The sequence below is a fragment of the Lycium barbarum genome, chromosome 11 (assembly GCF_019175385.1).
Source record: "Lycium barbarum isolate Lr01 chromosome 11, ASM1917538v2, whole genome shotgun sequence".
NCBI classification, from domain to species: Eukaryota; Viridiplantae; Streptophyta; class Magnoliopsida; order Solanales; family Solanaceae; genus Lycium; species Lycium barbarum.
The window spans coordinates 41,166,043-41,190,127 of NC_083347.1; the positions used below are offsets into that span (position 1 = coordinate 41,166,043).

The window sequence follows — 24,085 nt, forward strand, 5'->3', positions numbered from 1 at the left end:
ATGCAAATTGGATCACCGGATCATCTGAAGTTAAATCCACAAGTGCATATGTGTTTAGCATTGAAGATGGAGCAATATCTTGGAAATCATCCAAACAGACATGTATCGCCCGCTCTACAATGAAATCTGAATTTATAGCTTTAAACAAGGCCGGTGAAGAAGCTGAATGGCTTCGGAATTTTTTGGAAGATATTCCATTCTGGCCCAAATTTTTTGGAAGATATTCCATTCTGGCCCAAACCTTTGGCACCTATATGCATACATTGTGATAGTCAAGCAGTAATAGGTAGGGCAGGGAGCGTTATGTATAATGGGAAATCTCATCACATACGACGGAGACACAATACCGTTAGACAACTACGCTCTAGTGGAGTTATCACTATTGACTACGTAAAGTCAAGAGATAACGTGTCAGATTCACTCACAAAAGGCCTAGCTAGAGAGGTAGTTGAAAAATCATCGAAGGGAATAGGTTTAAGGCTTAGGACAAGTCATCATGGCGATAACTCTACCTAGCAGACTGGAGATCCCAAGAGCTAGGTTCAAAGAGATCAAACAAAGTTATGAATGACGGTTCGACATTGTCAAATAACTCAATCCATTTTCCTAATGGAGACAATGTTCAGGAACAAGGATAAAACATTAAAGGCTTTTTAAAAAGTTAATAAATCTTAAGTTTTTTAATGGTTTCTAAGTTTGGCAGGTATGACCAAATAGTGTATCTACGTGATGACACATTTTAGGAATCACCTATGTGAGGGTGAAGTGTAAGCCGCTTCAAAGAGAATGATAGAAAAAGCTCATTCTCTATACACTCATGAAACCAGGCGGTCCATGGCCGAAACGAACACAACCGTGAGAACCATAGACGGTTGAGGTTTAATTGTGTGACTTATATTGTCTAGGTATACAACAAAGTTCAACGGTCCAAGGATATCACATCTACCGATTGATCGAGTATATTCGATATAAGTTCACTACGGAAAGGGAAACCTACTTATCCAGTTGCAATTAATCCTTACTTGTATATCACACATTTTTCCGTGCATTCCTCTACTGATTGCCATTCCCCATTCAAGTGGGGGATTCTTGGGTTTTTAAGTGTTGGTGAATGGAAAATAGAGGGAAAAAATATGGAGGAAAATGAAAATTTTGAATTGGTCCTTTATTGCTTTTTGGATGAAGCATTTCTACCTCATTGGTAGTAGAAAGGAAATTTCTTGTGCTTATATAGAGAAACACATCTTCTAGCTCATAAAGAGTTGAGAAGAGGACCTCCCCTCATGCCGCCATCGTCGCTCGGCTTGGATTTGGATTCGGTCTACCAAATTTATTTAATGTTTAATTATTTAATCATTAATAAGTTTCCAAAATCTGAGCGTTTTTCCTTTTAATTTTCGCGAAATTATTTAATCCTCCATTTCTGAAAAGTTGCACCTTTTCACTAAACCTGATCAATGGCTATCTAAATCTGGCCAGTCCTTAGTTTTTTCCTTACGAACTTTCTTCTCTCTTTTTTCTTGCACTAAAATTTCTCGTGTGATATACTGCATTCGAGTGGTTCGCTGTTCACTGGCGTTTTAGGTACCGATACTCCGGTGAGTAAAATCGTTCTATCATGGGACCTCGGATACTTGAGGAGAATAATTTCCTCAAGGACACACTGTGCATTTAGTGGGCTCGATTTCATTCCTATATTGTTTTCTGATTTTTTTTCAGTATCCAGTTTAGTTTCTGTTTTCTATTTTTCCTGTTTTCAATTTTAGGAATTTTTTTCTAAGTTACTGTTTCAAAGAATTTTTGCAATGCAGATTAATAACAAAACCTTCTATGCCATCTCATCAAAATGTGTTCAGTAGACATATTATTCCTTAACATTAGGTGTTCTATAGTTCGAACTCTTAATTAAAGTGTCTAAATGAAAATTCAGACATATTTTAAGGGGTCATTTATCTATTTCACCAATTAAAAATAGTCACTATCATGCAGTTTAATATTCCACAAATGAGATTTCATGACATTGAGCCCGTTTGGATTGGCTTATAAGTTGGTCAAACCAGCTTATAAGCCATTTTTAACTTGTTTGAGTGTTTGACAAAAATAGAAAACAACTTAAATTAAGTTAAAAAGTGTTTAAAATAAGCGAAAGCCAAGAATTTGGTCAACCCCAATTTTTTTTTTTTTTGCCTTAAAAGTCATTTTGATTTGATCAACAACTTTACCCTTTTATCCTTTATATTTTCTGTTAATTCTAATACTACTTTTACTTCTAAAACCCTTTAAGCACTTTTATCCAAACACGTAACTGCTTATTTATAAATAACTTTCAGCACTTATACTTAAAAGACACTTTTTTTCGGCTAATCCAAACGGACTCATTATCATGGAGTAATAAATCCACCCGTAAATTTGAAATTTTGGTTGGATTTTAAAAAGGAAAAGTACAAAGAATCAATTGGCAAAAAGGTAACAAGTCAAACTGAGGCAAGTTCCGAAATCCAACGAGTTTCAAACAAAAGTGGAAACAAAAACAGTTTGTTTGGACACATATTTTTGAAACAGAAAGTTGAAAGCACTCTCACTCAACTCAATGGAAGCAATAAGAAAACAAGCTACAAAGCTCAGAGAACAAGTTGCCAAACAACAACAGGTAACCTTTCCTCTTCCCATCCACCTCTATACTCAAGAAGAAATCAACCCTAATTCTATTCTTAACTCTCTCTCTCTCCTCTTCTTTTTCTTTTCTGACAATTATAAATTGCATTTTAAGTAGACTCTTCCTTTTAAGTTTTTTTTTTTTTTTAAAATGTTATAAAATATAATATTTGATACTTAAAAACTATATGGAAACATTGGAAATCACCAATATTATGTAGTACTAGTAGTTAAGATTAATTATGAATGATTGTAAACATCACCAACTTAAGAATTTGGGATAGAGGAGTGTGTCTTTGAAGCTGCTCTTCTTTTCGTTTGTGACTAGGAAGGATAGTTAGTTTTGGCTCTTCACTTTTGTTTACTGGATCTTGTGTTCTATTTTGTTTATTTTGGTAAAAACATCTCTTCTTTCTGTGGGGTTCAAATGATGCTTTAGGGTGTGCTTGGTATGGAGGAAACAATTTCCAGAAGATGTTTTCTAATTTTTCAACGTTTGGTTGTCAAAATATTTTGGAAATTATTATCTCTAGGAAAACAAGTTCCATAACAATTCATTGTCTCCTCCCCACCGGCCCAACCCCCACCCCTTGACCATCCCACCCCGAACCTCCACTCCCAACCCCCATAATGTTTTGGTAGATTACATATAAATTCTCTTGGCATAATATATTTTTACATACTTACCAGACATTAGAAAATAAGTTACAATTCCACTTGTTTTCCATGAGAACTTTTCCAATAAAACATTTTCCTTCATACCAGGGGCGGAGCTATGCTTGCCCAAGGGGTGTCGAGCGACACCCCTTTGCCGGAAAATTACATTGTAGAGATAGGTGAAATTTTGGTTTTATAGGTATGTATACTAGTATTGACACCCCTTAACACAAGTTGAAGGCTTAGCGCAGCGGTTAAGGGGTTGGAAAAAGTCCCTAAGGTCGTGTGTTCAAACTTGCATTGCGACATATCTATATTTTTTGATACCCCTTAATATGATTCCTGGCTCCGCCACTGCTTCATACCAAACACACCCTTAGATAGGCTCATGGCATATTCGATTCACAAAAGATGGGTTTGGTAGTGGCTATCCATCTTTAGTGAATCAAATATGCTAAGATTATTCACTCCTAAATCCTCGCTCTATCGTGTGTTTTCTTTTTCTCTAACTCATACTTGAAGGTATGATTTTTGCAGTTTCTGCAGAGTGAATATTTAACATGTAACAAAAGATTGGGATGTAAATCACAATGATTTTAATTGAATATATGTGCAACATAGTATAAACTGTGTGGTCTTTGTTGATTCTTTGCTATTTTTATGCTAGGCTGTCTTCAAACAATTTTCTAGCGGACTAGGTGGCACAGATTATAGTGTTACTGATGAAGTAGAGTTGCAGCAACCTCAAAAACTTGAGAAGCTCTACATTTCTACTCGTGCCGGCAAGGTTTGACGACACTCCCCCCATTTTAGAATGTCTTTTATGGATTCCTTGTTTTACTTGACCTCTTTATCCTGTTTTATCAACTAGCACTTCCAAAGGGATATCGTCCGAGGTGTTGAAGGCTACATCATCAGTGGCTCTAAGCAAATTGAAATTGGTCAGTCACTGATATTTCTTCTTACATATATATGTAATCTCTAAGGCTTATTTTTCACTGATATTATACATTCTATTTTTAGGTACTAGGTTGTCAGATGATAGCCGAAAATATGGGGCTGAAAATACATGTACAAGTGGAAGTACGTTATCTAAAGCAGCATTATGTTACAGTAGGGCTCAAGGTGAAATTGAGAAGGAACGTGAGGATCTACTAAAGGCCCTCGGGACGCAGGTTTGGAAAAAAATATCTGTGACCATAAACTCTTGTTGTGCCTTCTTCATTATCATGCTGTGTTTCATCAAATTTTGTCAGCTGTGCGAAGGAATGGGAGGTTTATATGGTAGTAAGCTGTGATTTGAAGGTTACTTTGCTAAATTCTGGAGTCAATGATATTTTTATTAGTTGATATTATGCGTAAAACTTATTTAGTTCATATCTAAGTAAGACATCTTCTGTTTTCCTTTTTGCTTTATTTTTCTTAGAAGTAATGCTAGATAGTGAATATTAGAGTATACAACAGAGAATTCAGTTAATCTGCATTCATGGCTTCCTGGTCTCCAATTTCTTTTCAGATGCAGCTCATGTCAATCTATACTGTTACTTAAAAAAAAAATGTCAACCTATACTGTTATTTTTACTATGAAAATGAAGGTGGGTTGGTATAAGTAAGCGCAATAGTGATGACATTTTCAGTGGTTATGTTCAGCAACCTGTGCCTGAAAAAGTGCAGTAGAGCTATCTAACGAATCACCAACCAAGCTTAGCTAAATTTGCTTACAATATCTAAAACCCATAAAGGTCAAAACATTATCCTGGTAATTTTTATTAAGTAGGTTAGTTTATGGTTGATGAGAAATATGTTGTGAGTTTTTATAGAAAATCATTTATGTTTTTCATCCTTTTCTATTTGCTTGATATAATGAATGTCGTATTATTATTATTAGCTTTTCGTTGCCATAATATCACTATAGCTGTTTCATTGTAACCTGCATTTCATTTTCCAGATGTCCTGGATTTGATATCTGAATGAGATGAGTTTTTATCGTAATTTATCCAAATTTTGCAATAGCTAGATTCACTTGTTACTAAGCGAGCGGTGCCACAAAGAGCTTTCAAATAAGATGACTTAGATCTCTCTTTGTAGTTCATTCATTCATGAAATGTTAAGCTAAGTATGGAATTTTTCTTGATTAGAAGTTTCAAACTTCAGGTTGCTGAGCCTTTAAGAGCAATGGTTGTGGGAGCTCCATTGGAGGATGCTCGACATCTTGCTCAACGTTATGATAGAGTGAGACAGGAAGCTGAAGCTCAGGTAACATTGAAGAAGGGAAATGTCTTCATTTGAAGTCCCTCCTCTGTTGTCGCCAGTTGTTATCTTCGTTGCTAATTTTTCCTGTCATTTGGGACTGAGGCGTGGTTCACTGTTTGATTGATTTTCTAGACTATTTCCGATAGTCATTTATTATTTGATAACTATTCATGCATCAATAAGTTACTTGCATTATATGTTGAAGTTCTGTACTTATCCCAAACTTCTTTGGGACAAGTCAGGCTATCGAAGTTTCCAGACGCCAGGCTAAAGTGAGGGAATCCAATGGTAATCCTGAAAGTGTATTAAAGCTGGAAGTTGCTGAAGCAAAACTTAGGGACCTAAAGTCAAACATGGCTACCTTGGGCAAAGAAGCTTCTGCTGCCATGGCTGCTGTTGAGGCTCAACAACAGAGGTTAACACTCCAACGGCTCATAGCCATGGTAGTAGTCTGTTTCTCTTTTCTACTGCAGTTCAGAGTCATTGTTTTTTCCAATCCTTATCGCTCAGAAATCTCCATGTGAAAGCCCCTTCATTTATTTCTTATTCAAGGTTGAGGCACAGCGCCATTATCATCAGCGAGTTCTGCAGATATTTGATGAGCTTGAGGCAGAGGTACACTCTTTCTGTATCAAAATCTTTTGCTTGATATGAAGAGTAGATATATTTTAGTAGTTTTTACGTATGTCTCTTGGCTGGTTTATTACTTATAAGTGATGGGGATTGATGTAAACTCTTTGAGTGCATAGATGATGTCGGAGCGTCAAAGAATTGAAGCATCTCCTAGTTCAGCCACAGATAATTCGATGCCGCCTCCCCCAGCTTATGCTGAAGTTAATGGGCTTCCTTTTCAGTCATATGATGGATCCATAGATGGGACCACATATTTCTTGGCAGAGGTGATGGTTATATTGCCTCTCACTTCTTTTAAGATGAATCGTGATGGATTACTGTCCTTGAGCTTTTACTTTATAGCTTTTCATTTTATTCGTTCATCTCTTACTGCAGGTCGTACACCCATATGAAGCTGAGTCAGATGTAGAGCTCACATTATTGATTGGTGACTATGTAGTTGTTCGAAAAGTAAGCTTTACCTTTTGTTTGTTGTCACAGTACGTTATGAATATCCTACTCCCAAAACATTCCAACCCCTCCCCATGAGTATCTGGTTGACAATGAATCACTAGATACTACATGTGGAATAGAGTACTAGCATTAACTGCATGCTTTCTTCAACTGGTAATAATAATCATGGTAGTCTAGCACTAGCATACAGCTTTGAGTATCCATTTCCGGGAAAGTCTTCTGTTAGATTCTTGAAGGATCCAGTTATAATGCGTTTTAGAGGTTTGGAAGGGATTACTTAAACAGCTCTCTCTTTATCAATGCCACTTTTGTTACTCTCGTCATTTATTCTGAAGGGATGCACATCTTTGGCAGTGTGATCACTGATTGTTCGAGATTTCCTCTTTTCTAATTCTGTTCCTTCTCCGTATATTAATCAGCTTACTAGTTGCTAACATCGGTTCGTTTGTTTCCCCGAAGGTGTCGAACAATGGTTGGGCTGAAGGTGAGTGCAAGGGCAAAGCAGGTTGGTTCCCATTTGGGTATGTAGAAAGACGAGAACGTATTCTTGCAACCAAGGTAGCTGAAGTTTTCTGAACACTGTATGCCGACTGCAAATTTGGCATTATGACTGTATGCAGTTGTGGTTCGCATTGTCGGTTCCATGCAAAGTGCAGAATCTCTTGTGCATCTGACTGTCGCTAGTGCCTTTGTGTTTGCATTTGTAATGGTGTAATCAGATTCTTGCAGTAAAGAATGCTTGTTTTGGCTTTCTTCTTCTTTCAATTTGGGCTTCCGTCTATTTGCCTACAATATGTCTTTCTTTTCTGCAGCAGAATGCGGATCACGGATCTTTGTTTTGCTAATCTTAGGGCAGATTAGAAGAAATCACCTAGTATTTTTTCTCCGTTGAGAATAGAATGTTGGTCTCCCATGGTATTCTTTCCACCTTATTGACCACTGGCCATACCCTTGGGTGCCACAACCGTTTCTTCTTAGATGATAAATTATATGGCAAGCATTAATGCACTTTCATGTTTCAAACCATTTCTCTGTTAGTCCTCCATAGTGTGACTTTACATAGTAGTTCTGAGGTTGAACTGCAGTTTGTGGTCTACTGTGAAATGCCTATGATGGAGCAGCAATTTTCTGGACAGAGCACTGTAAAGGGGCATTACTTTTAAGGTTTATTAACATGCTCTGAAATTCACTCTTGTTGTCTAAGCAGAATTGTCAGACTAATTCAGCTGCAAATAAACTTCCCAATGACTATCAAAATACAGATACCATCTAGCCCGTATTATAGAAGTGTTAAAGTCAATAATAATTCAATTTGAAACTTGTAAAAACGTACACTCTTTAGTTTATGGAGTGCTACGTTTTAACTTATACTCTTATATCTGTTTCTACTTGCAACAAATTAGTTTTTCATCTCTTGAGTGAAGTGGAAGTTGGCCTGATATGTTGAACTAGGGTGTTCGGTCGATATGGTGCGAGTTTTAGACATTCTAGTTTCGTGCTTAGATTTTATTAAAACACTATATCAATGCCAACCTAATTAAATTTGGTATGGTTTTGCTTTCTCTTTTGGTTTCGGTTTGTTCAGTTCGATGACTTCGATTTATTCAATGTGCTTAGGGAATCATGACTTTCTTTTTTGTCTTTAAGAGGTAAAATCAATTCTTGAACAAAACGCTAATAAATCAAAGAAAGTCCTTTGGGGGCTTTTAATTTTCCAGAGATTGAGATAGTGAAAAGGCATGCAATTGCAGGAATGCCCTTATTTTGGGGTGGTCTTTAATTTTTATCTATTAAATTGGTGATCTTTAATTTTTGACCTTCAATAGAATTCTTTGGTTTTAGGTTCGAACCCCCGCTCAGTCAAAAAAAATTTTTTAAAAAAATTTCAAGGTAGAGTTTGCATTCCCTTGCAGTGATTTGCCTGCAAAACTCTGCCTCAGGCAGAATTTTGCTACCTTCACAGTCAAACTTTATCTAATCAGGCAGAGTTTGAGTCAAACTCAGGTAGAGTTTTGAGGCAAACTCTACGAGTTTTGGCATGCCTGAAGCAAAACTATGCCTCAAAGCCTAACTTTGCTACAAAACTTAAAGACCACAAATATGAGGGGCAAAACTTAAAGAATACAAATATGAGGGGCAAAATATAAAGACCACCCCAAAAGAAGGGCAATCCGTGCAAAAAAATGAAATAAATATAGAAATGTGAAAATAATGGAAAACCAAATTTGAATAAAACGGGTAGTAAATATTTAAATTGGATCAGAACTTTTACATTGAGAAAAAAGAAAAATAAAAGATAATTCAAAGTTTTAATTTAATTTCTCATTATCACATTATTCCATCTTGTATTTATCAATCAGTGACATGAGGATTGCACTAATGATAAAGAAAGTAAGGTTTTAGGCATTTTATTTTATGTTATAATCTAAAATATGTGTATCGTTTATGTAAATATGTATTTCGATACGATATATGAATTTCGTGCCCAATATTAACTATTTAAAAGTTTAAACGAATATCATATTGAATACCAATTTTTTCTTATCTCAATTTGATAATTTGGTATATGGCTGTCACAACACAATTTACCTAAATCATGATGACACCTACACCCCAACTCGGTAAGCACCAGCTACATAAACCAATTCCATTATTAAGAAACAATGATTAAGCATTTGAAGAGAGTCACTAAGTCGTAATATGAAATCGTAATGTCATCAGTGTAGAAAATTCATAAAAACCTCAAGAATGGAGAGATGTGTAACGACCCAACATCGTTTTGAGTTCTATGACCCCTTGTCATATTGGTGGGGTTGGGGGGAAGGGGGAAGATGATGTTAACTGTAAACTTATAAAAATGAAGATGAATATGAATCTTCAATTGGGATTTAGGTCTCCTGTATGGTAGCATGTGGTTACTCACTTTGTGCGCTCTTTTGGGTGCATTATTTCACCATTTTCGTATCGACTATACTTTAATTAGGGGTGTACAAAGTAAACCGATAAACCGCACCAAACCGATAAACCGAGTCAAACCGAGAAAAAAACCCGACTAGTGGTTTGGTTTGACTTGGTTTGGTGTTGAAAAATAAAACCCGACAATAATTGGTTTGGTTTGGGTTTAACTAAAAAAAGTCAAACCGAACCAAACCAACCCGACATTACATGTATTCAATTTTTAAAATATTTTATACATAAAAATATTTATTTGTAATGTAATTTATAAATATTTCTTAATTTTTTTCGTAGTTTTTTAATCCATTATCATATTATTTAAATTTGAACTTAGAATTTTGAACGTCAATAAGTTTTATATCTTATGGATGTTAGTAACTCAAATAAAGTCCAAACCAAAACCAACTCAACACTAATGCTAACAAAAGAAATTCAATTTACCATTAGGAATGACAATAATGTTGGATATCTATTCTTTAGTTTTGCATAATTGATTTAGAGAGTGAAAATACAGAACTTAAGTTTTTTTTCTTTGTCATGTAATTAATACTTATTAGCCGTACTTATTTTAGCATGACTTAATATTTTTAGATTATGGTCATTTTCTTTATGGCTTGTTAATTAGCAATATTTATTTTAACCGATTTTATTAGCTTTTGTTAAATATTTTAATACAATGTCATCACTCTTCTCACATTTTATGTTATTTTCTTAAGAAACACCTTAATTATATAGTTGTACCTTACTAGGACTAAAACGATATTTGAAATAAAAGTTATATGTTTTGTATCAAGGCTATTTCGAAAAAAACTCGAAAAACCCTAGAAAATCGAATAATCCGAGAAAAACCGAGGTTGAAAAACTCGAATTTTATTAGTTTGGTTTGGTGTATAAATTTAAAAACCCAAAATAATTGATTTAGTTTGGTGTTTAAAAAATCCGAACCAACCTGGTTCATGTACACCCCTAACTTTAATAGAGGTGGTTCGTTTGTGCAAATGAATGGAAAAAGCACTTTTTAGTAGTTCTATTAACAGTAATTTATCAACTCTGAACTGTCTTTATCTTGGGTTTATTAAAAAACAGAGCTATCAAGCTGATAGTATTCATCTACTGAAACTAAGCTTAACAATAATTGAGCTACAAGTTGAAGGCTTTTTTGGGATGAATCATGGGTCTAGTCTCGAGGCCGAGCATATCAAAAATACACCGAGGAATCTAGGGGACGAAAGTATCTTGGGACTTAGTTCTAAGCGTACGTCTAGGCATTAAGTGAGTTTTTATCTTGCGGCGCAAGTGCAGAAAATCTCTCCAAATCAGAATTAAGATTATTAAACAAATTTTTAATTTAATAACAAAAACCAGCTTGTTATTTAATACTTAAAAGTCAATCTATTTTATTTTTAGCCTCTCATTTCTATTCTCTCTCTTCATCTTCTACAGGGTAAAGAGGAAACTAATCAGTTTGATAACTACAAAGTAAAATGTATCATCATCCGTCATCACAACTTCTATTATGATTGTATGTAACTTCTTTGCTTCTTTTTTTCAAGTTTTGTTTTGCTCTTTGAAGTTAAGATGTTAAATTTTAACTCAATTTTTTCCAACGTCTAGTTAATTTTTTGGATGAACATTCTAATTAGTAAGAGTCAATTGTTGATTCTTAGTAGAACTTTAAGATTAATCAGTGCCATATACACTTCCACTTATTTATATTTTCTTGAAATTTCTACGAAAATTTATCTTTTTTAATATATATTCTACTATATTAATTACTCTATAAAATAGTAAAAATTAAAAAATTCATGAGTCTTATGTCTCGCGCGTGTCATATAAGAAGCGTCCCCCACCTTTATAAGCTGAAAGATACAGCCAAATCTAGAGGACGACCCATAAAAACTCCCATAATTTAATCGATTCATCACTTAATTCCCTTTCTTACTTCATATAAGCTGCAATGACTCTATCTTGTGAAAGCTGGAAACTCTTGAAAATTCTCAGACTACCATACAATGAATAGAACGATTCTGGAGAGAGACAGAAAAGGGGGGGGGGGGGGGGGGGGGTGGATGTGGGACTGGGAAAAAGAATGAGAGAAAAGAGGGGGAATAAATATATTACAAAGTATCCAGAAAGTGCAATTTATAAAAGACAGCACTTCCTCAAGACTCGTCAAGAACTGTTCAAGCTTTGATATCCTGACTTTGGCTGTCCTTCAGGATCTCCACATACCTTTTTACTTGACTTTGATTAATCTCAAATGTGAATGTAAGTTCTCTTACCTGCAATTTCAGCGGTCGGATCAAAACATTAGAGATATCCTGATGGACATTGCAGAGTAAAAAAACAAGAAACATCTCTGCTAAAATAATCTACACTGTTCTTAATGTCACCCCCCCCCCCCCCCCCCACACACACCACACACCCCAACCCAGCAACCAAAAAAAGACCCTTGCATGTCAAAAAAGCTTCTACTTCTGTTTTCAGCTTGTTCAGTTAATAAGCTCAACATTAACTTCCACGGGCTTTCTTCTTGCCCCCCCCCCCCCCCCCCCCAACCCAAAACCAAGCAATGGCTTTTCCCGCTTCCCCATGTGGTGACTCGAAGTCTCGAACCCCAACCTCATGGTTGGAGGTGGAAGGTCCTTTCCAATAGGTTATCCCTCTCTAGTTTTGCCAAACAACAGGTTTTTATGCAAGCATTGGCTGAATTATCACAGGCCTCGTTAGAAAATTTGAGTGGGATATTGTTGTTTGTCCACATGTTCCAGTATCGTACACAATAGCTTTACTTCTTTGCATTTCTCTCTACTTATCACATTAAAAAGAAGAGGAGACTCCTTTTCATTTCTCTCTATGTATGTAGCAAATCTCATACAGTATGATCTTGTTATAAAGAATAATTTGCACTCCAATATATGCATTAAGTTTACATAATGTGCATACCAATATAAATATTAAATACGGAGTATCAGAAATTCATTCTGTATAGACCAGATATATACAAGACACAATCTTGGCATTAGATTCTGATATGCCAAATTTTCATCCATTCTGCCTGTCACTCAACCTGGAGTGGTTCATTGCCGAAAAGGTAAGGTCTATATTCACAAATGATTATTCTATTATGGTATGGACTTACAGCACTAATTTTATGCTAAATAGAATTATGAAAGTCAACTTGCACGCACTTGCCTATGAATTGAGTGGGACAGGTGATTTAGCAGATTGTTCAAAATCAACAACATACCCAATGAAATCCCACGAAGTGGGGTCTGGGGAGGGTGGAGTGTTTACAGACCTTACCCCTACCTTGGGAGGTAGAGAGGTGTTTCTGGTAGACCATCAGCAAATTGTTCAAAATCAGAAGGCAGAACCATAATTAGCCTCTAACCACGCCAACAAATTCAACATAAAACTTTCATTGATTGGAAAGTTTTCTTTTCCAACGAAGTAATTTTCACTTGAAATAGCAAAAGCTCAAACAGCTCCAGATGCCCGCCCATAAATTCAATATTACAGAAGCCTGAACCGTAGTTGTTTGAAACAAGAAAAGGATAAGGGTGACTAAACGGTTCTAAAGCGATCATCCCGGTTTCAATAATAACCACCAGATGATTACCTAGGCTTGATATACATTACTAGATAAAAATAGGATAATTACCTAGGCTTGATATACTTGATCAAAAAAGAATGATTATCTAGGCTTGAGTTTAGGTAACTCAGTCGTCACCTGTTAGTCCCAAACTGGAAATGAGTCTCCCACAAAATGATAAATATAGCGATTAACTAGGTCATGAGACTCATGACTCATGTGATAAGCTAAATTAAAGAACAAGCTAATAAGATAGGTAACTCATCAATGAGGTAAGAATAAGCAATTTTGTGTCAAATAAGAAGCATACCTCAATGAAGGAACCAGAAGTCAGGGTTAGACTCTGTTTCCGAAGTACTTCTTTGCCATTCACATGAATTGGATATTTTCCAACGTTCCGCAAATGGAATAGTCCATGCATGTCCATCTTTATAATTGCCTAATCAAGTAATTCATATAATTGCGTCAGTCCATGGACACATAACTGTACATCACATTTTCAGGCATACAAGAGTGCAAATTGTTTCTAGGATTTAAAAATAGAGATAGTTGCATTTTTGGTCCTCCAGTTATTGGTAAATTTTGATTTTGTTCCTTGAAATATTTGACTAAGCATATTTAATCTTTAATTAACTAAAATGTGTATTCCGGACCCTCTACATAGGGAGATATGTGACTTTTACACTATCACTAGAACTATATTACCTTCAAATATGGAGTAACAATGAAAATTTAGCATACAATATTGATAATTAAATGGTTATAATTCATTAAAATTTCTGAAGCGTCATATTCAGAGAGATCAAAATTCAAAAGTGCACTAATCAATTAATTGAAGGTTAAATGCATTTCACCAAAAATCACAAGGACTAAAATTAGAATATGTTGATACTTGAGGGACTTCAAATTCACAAAAAAAATCAAAAAAAAATCGAGGTCGATTGTTCGATCAACTATTTCATTATATGCTAGGCAAATGAAACCAACTCAGAAATATAAAACTTAACGAATAACTAAAAGGGACCATTGATTAATACAGCTGAGTCCAAGCTGAACGTACCTGTCGCCTAGAAATTTTATTATTACGACCTTCTCTGCCCAAGTCGATGTCAACTTTAACATCTTCAGATGCTCTTCCCAGCAGCACCTGAACCCATAAATCCATGTTTGAATTTCTGTAAAACCTTTGAAGTTCAACGGAAGGCAATGCAAAAACAAAAATTGGAAGCTAGACTGTAACAGCTATTTAACACTTTTGGCAACATCATAAATACTCTTAAATATTTGAGAGTCACTGATTCAGCATTTCCAGCTTTTGCCTTCAACCTTTGACATAGCAATAAAAATTGCAACATTAAACTAGGAGTAAACCATACTTCGAGTATGGACATCTTGCAACAGCAAACATAGCTCACTATTTCCTGATTTCCTCTCATTTGTTCGGTTTCCATATAGTTATCAAGCAGAGAGAAGAGGAAGTCTACTTGGCAAAATGAACATACCTACATTAAGGACAATCATTCAGAAGCCACGCACAATGTAGCTCTCTGAAGTTTTTTTGATTAGGCTGATTCCCCGCCATATCTTCACATTTCAGTTGGGCATTTTTCCCTAACCTCTTCTTTATCCCCTTTTTTTCTTTCTAATTTGGGGGGATGAGGGGGAGGGACTCGGGAAGAAAAGTATATCTAGAAGCTAAATCCTAAAAAGGTCTTTAAGAGCAAACATCTTTAAAAGATGTGCTTAAGAAAAACATCAAAATGAAGTGAACATAATACATACATACAACAACATACACAGTGAGGTCCCACAAGTGGGGTCTGGGGAGGATGGGGTGTACACAGGCCTTACCCCTACCTTTGTGGGGTAGAGAGGCTGTTTCCAACAGACCCTCGGCTTAGGAAAAAAGGGAATCGTTTTTCAAAACAGTTTTGAAAAAATGCAAGAGTAAATAAGTTACAATAAAAAATATTGCAGAAAGAAAATACATATATATCTAGAAAAATTTATCTATTCATTTATTTACTTTCTTGTGTAGGGAAAAAATAAATATAAAACACAAATAATAACTATGAACAGGGGAATTGAAAAATATTGTAATTAAGTGTATGCATAGCAAGAGTAAATCAATCAAGTTTAGAGACTACATCAAATTACGATTCAACAACAAAACATGCAGTTTAAGTTAAAAAGGTCTATTGGGGGCTAGTATATTGTAATTAAGTGTGTGCATAGCAAGAGTAAATCAATCAAGTTTAGAGACTATATCAAATTACGATTCAACAACAAAACATGCAGTTTAAGTTAAAAAGATATATTCAGGGCTAGTATTACAAGTGGATCGTATACCTTTTCGAAGTGCAATCGGTTGACTAGGAGGAGACAAGCTTGCAGTAGGTGCAGGGTTCGATGTAGGATGTGAATCATCTGAGTCTGATGTTGGATGCGGATGACGATGATAAGTCGGGAGTGGTGGTACTGTGGTTGGATATGCATAAGTAATCATAGATTCCTTAATGGTCGGTTTAGGTAAGACCTTAGATATCATGATTATCAGAAGATGTAAAGTAAGGTCGAGATTCAAAAAATGTGACATCGACTGACATGATACTGATGAAGATTTGGTGAGAAGCAACTATACCCTTTTTGAACCAGAGAATAACCGAGAAACACACATTTTAGAGCACAAAGGACTAATTTATGAACAGAACATATGCTCCCACAGACACAAGGGGGAAGAGAGTACTATAACAATACTTACTAAGGAATCAGATTTTACATAGAAGAAGAGGGCATTCGTTTAATTAAGTAGCAAGACGTGAGAATTGCATCGCCCCGTTATGCCTTTGTATCATCTTTGTCCTCTGTTCTCGTCCTTAGTCCCTAAGTGTACAAGTGAAGCACTTTCTCATCCAGGATGGGAATAGGCTATGATTGACGAGATGTCTGCTTTACATACGAGTGGTAATTGGGAGCTTATTCTCTTCCTTCAAGTAAATCTGTTGTTGGTTGTCGTTGGGTTTATGAAGTCAGAGTTGGTCCGAACGGTAAAGTTGATCGACTTAAGGCTCGCCTTGTTGCCAAGGGGTATGCGTTAGGCTTGCAATGATACTCTCTCCCGTGGATAAAATAGCATTTGTCCGTCTTTTCTATCCATGGTTGTTGTCCGTAATTGGCCTCTTTATCTATTAGATATTAAGAATGTTTTACTCCCACGATGACCATGACGATGAAGTTTATATGGAGTAACCACCTGATTTTGTTGCTCAGGGGAAGTACAGTAACCTTGTATGTCGATTGCACTTCGAAAAGGTATATAATCCACTCGTAATACTAACCCCCATTACACCTTTTTAAACTATCATAGTCAAATGAAAACATTGGAAATATTATTAAGATGTAGGCTTTATACTCAGGTCATCCCCAAGAGAGGAAGTTTCAAGTATCTGGGTCGGTAATCCAAGATAATGGGGAGATTGACAAGGATGTCGCACATCATATTGGGACGGGGTGGATGAAATGGAGGCTCACATCCGGTGTTTTGTGTGATAAAAATGTGCGGCCAAGACTTAAAGATAAGTTCTACAGAGTGGTGGTTAGACCGACTATGTTATATGGAACGGAGTGTTAGCCAGTCAAGGACTCCCATGTCTAGAAGATGAGAGTAGTAGAGATGAGAATGCTGAGATGGATGTGTGGGCATGCCAAGAGAGATAAGATTAGGAATGAGGATTTTTGGGCCAAGGTGGGAGTGGTCCCTATGGATAAGATGAGGAAAGTGAGGTTGAGATGGTACAAGCATGTGAAGAGGACATGTGCAGATGCCCCGGTAAGGAGAACTGCATGGTTGGTCGTAGTGGGCTTGAGAAGGGATAGAGGTAGACCTAAGACGTATTGGGGTGAGGTGATTAGGCAAGACATGTCACAACTTCAGTTCACCGAGTGTGTGGAGGTAGAGAATTAGGATAGAAGGTTAGTAGGTAGTCGGGCTTATTTCTTTTCCATTCCCGGGGTATTAGTATTATTCTTGTATTTTTGTATTCTTAGATTTCTATTACTACCTGTTGTTTCTTGAGCCTTGGTTGTTGTATTATCTTGTTGTTGTTTATGATTGTTTTTACTCCTGTTTCTGCTTTCTTTGAGCCGAGGATCTATCGAAAACAAACTTTTTACTTTCTCAAGGTAAGGGTAAGGTCTGCACCCTACCCTCCCCAGACCCCAACTTGTGGGATTACACTGGTTTTGTTGTTGTTGTTTATGCATATCTACATTGATCCACTAAGCTTTATTTATAGTTATATTCTACACAGTACGTAATAATTATTTTATATGTGGGACACTATATACATTAATAGCATGTTTAGCCAAGCTTATGGGAGGTCAAAAGTGCTTATTTTAAAAAAGTGAGGTGTTTGGCCAAGCTTTTAGGGGAAAATAATTGCTTTTAGGGAGTAGTAGAAGCTGTTTTTCAGAAGCCAAAAAGTAGTTTTTCTCCAAAAGTACTTTTTTGAAAAGCACTTTTGAAAAAAAATACACTTTTTAAAAGCTTGGCCAAACACTAATTGTTGTTCAAAAGTGTTTTTCAATTTGATCAGTCAAACACAAAATGCTTCTCACCAAAAGTACTTTTTTAAAAGCACTTTTCGAAATAAACTGATTTTAGAAGCTTGGCCAAACATGCTATAATATTCTAACAGTTTTCAAAGATGTGATGCACAGGTTGGTAGTTGTGAAACCATGGTGAGTGAAGGTGTTAAAAAGGGATGAGATGAGGTAGACCTAAAATCACAAGGACGGAAGTTGTCTCCAAAGACCTACAATCTGTTGGAATCCATGTCGGCTTAGCAAGTATAGGGCATAATAGAAGTAATGGATATATAAAGGTGATATAAATCGTGCACGGAGACACTATCCGAGGTGAGTAAGCAAAAATCGAGGCAGTTGTGGTTAGCGCATGTCACATGAAGGCGTGTGCTCTAACCTCACGAGTGTGCGTACATGCACACTTGAGCCGCATCGGCAAAGGGGATGCCCAAAAGCTTGCATGAAATTTTGCACTAGTCATGTTCATTTTTTCATTAATCAAAACATAATTTTCTCCCAAATTGCAACTTATCTTTATTCATTTAGTCTTTTGCATCCAGAAGTGATAAAATCTAAAGAAAAGAGATCTTTAACAAAGGACAGCAATGTTGCAACTTCATCCGAGAACATCGGTTGTGATGGTGAGTTGTGAATCGGAAGAGGAGGAAAATCATTCGGATTGTGATCTCAAATTGTTGAGATGAAAGAAAGAGAGAACTCAGAATATAATGCTTATGCTTAGGCAAGTGAAATGGATGGAACGTCATAGAGTACACGCGGAAGTAGGCAAAACTGAATTAGTTTGCTTTATTCAACGGCTACAAAGCTATGGGGGAACTTGGAATAATAAAATGAAACAGCAAAAAAGCCTTTTCTTGGAATATCAAACCACCAATATTAAAAAGTATAATTATTGTTATTTGCAGTGACTCGGGGAGTAATGTTTGCGGTTCGGGAATTGTGCAGTTGTTATGTGTTACAATTATTTTTTGTATATTTAATATATTATCAATTTATAAAAATATGAAATATTAAAATTCATGGGACCTATGTCCCACGTCTCAGGGCCTCTACCTCCCCTGTAATACATAAAATGTCTCGCTTCACTCTCCCGTCTATTAAAACACATTCATGAATATATGTTGATAGTGTACATTGACAAGAAGGTTTCAACAGCCAAGCATTTACTAATAGTCTAATAAGGTATTCGATAATTGATTTCGAATGCGTTAAGTCTATCATACCTCGGGTTTTCTAATAAAATGCTTTGAGCGGCAGCTAATTAAAACGGCAAATGCTCCACGCGCAGCAATCTTTCTCTGTTTAAAAGCATGATCAGCCTGCTCTAGCCTGATGATCGTTCTAATAAAATCTTCACGCTGATACTCTTTGACTGAAAATAAAATAAAAAGACCAACCAAAGAAAAGAAATCAGATGACATACAGTAAGAGACTATGAACCAACAGAGGTTGAAAATTATTACTAAAGTAACTACCAAAAAGATTAAAAAAAATCTGCCAAAGAAAAAGTTCAGAAAGTGAGAGTAGAAAGGCAACTACAAACATAATACAATAAATGGTGCAGTAGAAACAAAATAATTAAAGACTACATCAGCTGCTCATTGAAATTCATTGAAGTAAAAAGTAAAACATTCAATAAATATAATGAAACTGGGACCCACCTCTCTTACTAGAACACATATCCTGGCCATTAGGGCTCAAATCCATATCAAGGATCTGTAGGAAGATGAACGGAATCGGTTAAAGTCAACAAATACCTATGAAGGTAGTATAAGTTCATATACCAGAAAAGAAGATCTCACCACAGCTTCAACATCAGAAAAGTAGGGAATGTCCTCATCACTCTCATAAAGAAACTCTTCTGAATCTGAAGGAGTATTGTTTGCACTTGCTTCAGGGATTGTTGTTTTTATGAGGGCAGTTTCAGCAAGTATAGGTTCATTCTTTTGAAGGATGGAAGTAGTGTCATGTTCCTTAGTGCAAATTGCATTCTTCTCCAAGCACATGGAGGCCTCAGTGTAAATCCGACTGAGAGTTTTACCCTGTTCATCCTTTGCGATATTTTCTTTAAAATCTCCTTGACAGACATTTACTGCACTTAAATTTCCTGAAATGACTGGTCTTGGACAATCAGAAGTCGGCAGATTCCTCCGCACCACATGTTGGTTATTGTCATTGGGCACCTCATGCTGAACTTTGTGATCACGATTGAACTTTTCTGCCTGTGATGGGGGTTCATTCATCTGATAAGAGTTACTGTATTCTGAATGACTATTTTGTTCCTTTTTCCTCGAGGCTTTTTGATTATATGAGAAATCTTTGGCAGACGAGGATAATGGATGATAAGTCTCATCATATTTCCAATGTGTCATTGATGGAAATGATGTTGACGGCATTAGAACAGGAAGAAAAACATCATCATTGCTAGGAACTTCTGGGTCCTCAGTGTTTAATGTGCAACAAATAACTCCACCACGCATTTCAGGAAAAGCTGGATTGACAGTTAATGCGGAGGATAGCATTTGAAAGTCTGAACTGGACACTTGAGGCTTATCATTGTAATGGTACACACTCTTATCACCAGATTCTCCCGGACACGCATCATCAAGAATAGTAAGCCGTTCATCTGGAGCATTTGAAGCCTCCGATACACCTATGTCAGACATGTCACCCACACCATCAGGACAATCCAAGAGAAGTGAGCTTAAGCCATCAAAATAAGACTTATCAATCGTTTCAATTCCATCAGGATCAATGAATAATAGCTCTTCCTCATCTGTAAAATTGAATAAAGATTCTGACAACTCAGCTAAGTAGTCATCGGTACTAGGTACTGAATTTCTCAGTTCATTACATGACATGTGGTGTCTCAAGTTGGAGTTTGAATTTACAACACCGTATTCTGATGCAGCCATTTTACTCGAATTGTCATCAATAGGAACTACAAATGTATTATGTATATTATGCTCTTCCTCGAAATCAGGCAGAGCTGGAACAGAAATATCTCCAATTGTACTCCAATCTGGCATTTCAGGTGGAGTAGGTGAATAACCAAGATCGTGAAATGACAAGTCACAATCTGGAACTGATGAGTTCAACACCTGGCTTTCAAATCCAGAAGAGTTTATGACATTGTCGTCACATTGATCTCTCATAGGCAAATTAGGTTCTAAATCCTCAGCTTCAAATAAACCACAAACTGGCAATTCATTCAATTCACCCAATTCCCCAACAGTGCTTTGATTCTCAGCAAGGGCAACACTTTCTTCAAGAGCATCAGGAAAGTCCTCAGTAACATTAAAGCTGCTAAGTGGAACATCTCCGTTGTGATTGCGGAGTCCAATCGAAAAACCAGGAGAAGAAGTTACACAATCACTAGCACAAATGGAATCATGACGCCCATGTTCAGAAATGCCATTTTGTATTACGTCAAAATTTGATTGTTGATTACCAAAGGTATCTCTTATCGAATCCACAAATACACAATCCATAGACTGAGGTTCGTCATTGTTACCAGCTCCACCAAGAAAATTCATATCCATATCCATTGAGTCAAATGGGTCATTGCGGATCCTCTTACGCATAGCATAATAACATGAGCGGATGCTCTCAGTTTTTCTCTTTAACAGAACAGAGTTTTTACTTTCCTTTGCATTCTCAAACCTATTACATTTTGGTGTCGATGCAGAGTGATCTAATTCAATCATGAGTGCTGATGCTTCAGCAGAAATAACTGTATCATAAAGGAGAGCATGCCATCGATCTTGCAATTCTTGAACGCTAAATCTTTGGGAAAATTGAACTGCACCTTTTGCAAGTGATTCCAAAGAAGCACCAGCCTGGAGAAGGATGGGAAAATGATATTATAAAGCCAGGGCAATAAAAAGTAAAACAGCACAGCTATCTCATTCTTTTTACAATTATAGTCCAAGGATGGAAGTAGATCCACCAACTTAAATTTATACTGCGCTTCGAGGAAAAACATTATTGATATAGAGAAAAGAAGAAAGGAAAAACTGGGGGCACATTTATAACTAAGAAATTGGGTGCTTATTTTAGGCGTATATCATTGTCCACTTCCTCCAATTACCAAAGCTAATCTCTAAAAGGGATTTTTTTCAGCTGACATGTCGTAAAACTCCAAGTATGCTTTATAAATCAACAAAACAGCAAGCTCACTTTATCTTTCTAATCACTTCTAGTATGGGCTTCATGATGCAATTTAATTAGAACCATCTGTCTCTTAGTTTATACAATTTGAGAAGCAATCAGAGGTTTGTCCACCAGATGATTCACTACGCTTGAGATTGGAAATCCTTTCTTCCTTGTCCACTAACATATTATGCGTCTATTTTCCAACTCACGAATGACTAAGTCAATTTCTTCATTACTCTAATATAAGTACCTCCATAGATAGTTCCCTGGAAACCCCAGTTCTTCCCCACCCAACTGTTTACAGTTCTTGATTCAGCAAGACCCAGAGGTGCACCAATTACCAACGTACATCAGCTTTAACTGTAAGCAGAGCAACAGTTTACATTGCTGTTAGGGAAGTTTACAATAATTCATTAAGCTAAGACAATAAGCAAGCAGCATATCTTTTTTTTCTTTTTCCTTTTTGATTCTTGATAAGTAAAGATCTTATTCATCATGGGACCAAGCACTAAGTTAGTGCTAGCACTTTACAAGGGCCCTGTTAACCAAAAGGAGGGTGATATCCTCTGAGAAGGTAACATATCTAGCATTGCAGTAACACCCATATAAGTAACATTTTCCATTCAGCTTAACAATGGATAAAAAGGATCTTCTAATGCTTTTGAAACGGTGAGAGAACACCGTATATATAGCTGACAAACTTGATAGATGACTATCGATGACTTGGCTGAGTAATATTAGCAACTTTTACATACTTTTGACACTGACTTGGTGTTTAGTAATGAAACTTTTGACTTATTAAAGGGGAAAAAAAAGCTTAACAATATGCCAAACGGTCCTATAAGCAGCACTAGACACTAGTAAGTTATATCCTTTAGTTTTTACTGTCAAGTAATGGGCCATGCCAAGTGCCAGTTCTATTGATTACAGTAATCTAATTTCTTCACACCCAAAAATGCATAAAATTTTCATGCGTTATCCCAGCACAAATGTCACTAATCTCAGTCTTGAGTTCAAATAAAACACAAGAATCTTGAAGCACAAGTACTTCAAGGAAAACAAAAGGTTCCAGATATTCAAAACTACAAAGCATAATCACCACAATAAACTTAGCAAGAGAAGTAAAACCAATAAAAAAAATGAGCTCTCTTTAAAGATCCAAAACTCAGTTCTACAAGGTACCACCTAATATTATCTTGTAAAGCACCTTTATTTTCCTTTGTTTTGTATCATGCTATTTCGCTGTCTTATCTTTATTACATTTCTGTGTCACGTACTTTTCTTTTGAGCCGAGATTCTATCGGAAACAGCCTTTCTCCCCCACACAAAGGTAGGGGTAACATCGGCCTTCATCCTATCCTCCCCAGACCCCACTTGTGGGATTACACCGGGTTTGTTGTTGTTGTAAAGTGCCTTTATTTTCCTTATAAGTCATAAAGAGGCATGAACAGAAGAACATAAGGGTTGGTGAGTAAGCAAACCCAAGAACAACTTTTCAAGAATTAATAAACTCCAGAAACAGAGAAACAAACGATAAAACAAGTAGTACTACTACAAGTCTACAACCCCTCAATCCTAATATAGACTATACAAATCATCTATATCCATTGAGTTCTACTTACATACCCAAAAAAGAAACAAAACATACAAGGCATAAATTCATGGAGAGAAAAGAAAAAAGGAAAGAAGCATAAAAAGAAGAAAAGGGAATTACAAAGTAATGGGGTTGGGGTGAGTACCTCAATGGCGTTTTTAAGGTTGAGGTCATCTTCAGGAATCCAACGACTAACTGGAGCCAAAGCTCCCATGGCTGCTGCTGCAAAAATACTCTCTTTCTCTCTTCGCCGCGCCGCTTTCTTTCAATATAAACTAACAAACTCTTCTATATTACACGCCTTTTTCTTTTGCTTTTTTGGTTTTCCTTTATGTGTGAGTCTTTTTCCCCTTAAATTACTGTCTTGTTTTAAAAGAAAAAAATATATTGAGTTAAGGGTCAAAATTACACCTTAAGTATTTTTTTTTTTTTTAGTTTCATATCTGAACTTTCAAGGTTGAGAGTTTTTACCTGACTATTACCAACTAGTTAGCAAAACACACCTTAACTATCAGTTGTTCACTTTTTCT

The 24,085-nt window shown here is 36.2% G+C and overlaps 2 protein-coding genes across 4 annotated transcripts; one reads left to right on the forward strand and one right to left on the reverse strand.

Annotated features, from left to right (window-relative positions):
• Positions 1–2,475: 2,475 nt before the first annotated feature.
• Positions 2,476–7,551, forward strand: LOC132618301 (SH3 domain-containing protein 2-like). Its single transcript, XM_060333370.1, has 10 exons — positions 2,476–2,650; positions 3,980–4,099; positions 4,184–4,253; positions 4,336–4,487; positions 5,467–5,568; positions 5,808–6,008; positions 6,118–6,180; positions 6,315–6,464; positions 6,574–6,648; positions 7,111–7,551. Exons 1-10 carry the CDS (start codon positions 2,591–2,593, stop codon positions 7,225–7,227), a joined length of 1,110 nt encoding a protein of 369 aa, XP_060189353.1. The 5' UTR covers positions 2,476–2,590; the 3' UTR covers positions 7,228–7,551.
• Positions 7,552–11,511: 3,960 nt separating this feature from the next.
• Positions 11,512–23,867, reverse strand: LOC132617025 (uncharacterized). 3 transcript variants are annotated; one of them, XM_060331872.1, is made up of 8 exons: positions 23,701–23,850; positions 22,212–22,321; positions 19,609–21,645; positions 19,468–19,522; positions 19,030–19,178; positions 14,262–14,348; positions 13,512–13,640; positions 11,512–11,888 (listed from the first exon to the last, which is right to left on the reverse strand). In XM_060331872.1, the coding sequence occupies exons 2-8, from the start codon at positions 22,215–22,217 to the stop codon at positions 11,790–11,792; spliced, it is 2,562 nt and encodes an 853-aa protein (XP_060187855.1). In that variant the 5' UTR covers positions 22,218–22,321; positions 23,701–23,850; the 3' UTR covers positions 11,512–11,789. The 3 variants fall into 3 exon arrangements, 2 of the variants coding, with proteins under 2 accessions (XP_060187855.1, XP_060187854.1); XM_060331871.1 differs by lacking the exon at positions 22,212–22,321 and having other exon boundaries at positions 23,701–23,862; XR_009573530.1 differs by lacking the exons at positions 11,512–11,888; positions 22,212–22,321 and having other exon boundaries at positions 14,262–14,376; positions 23,701–23,867.
• Between the last annotated feature and the right edge of the window lie 218 nt (positions 23,868–24,085).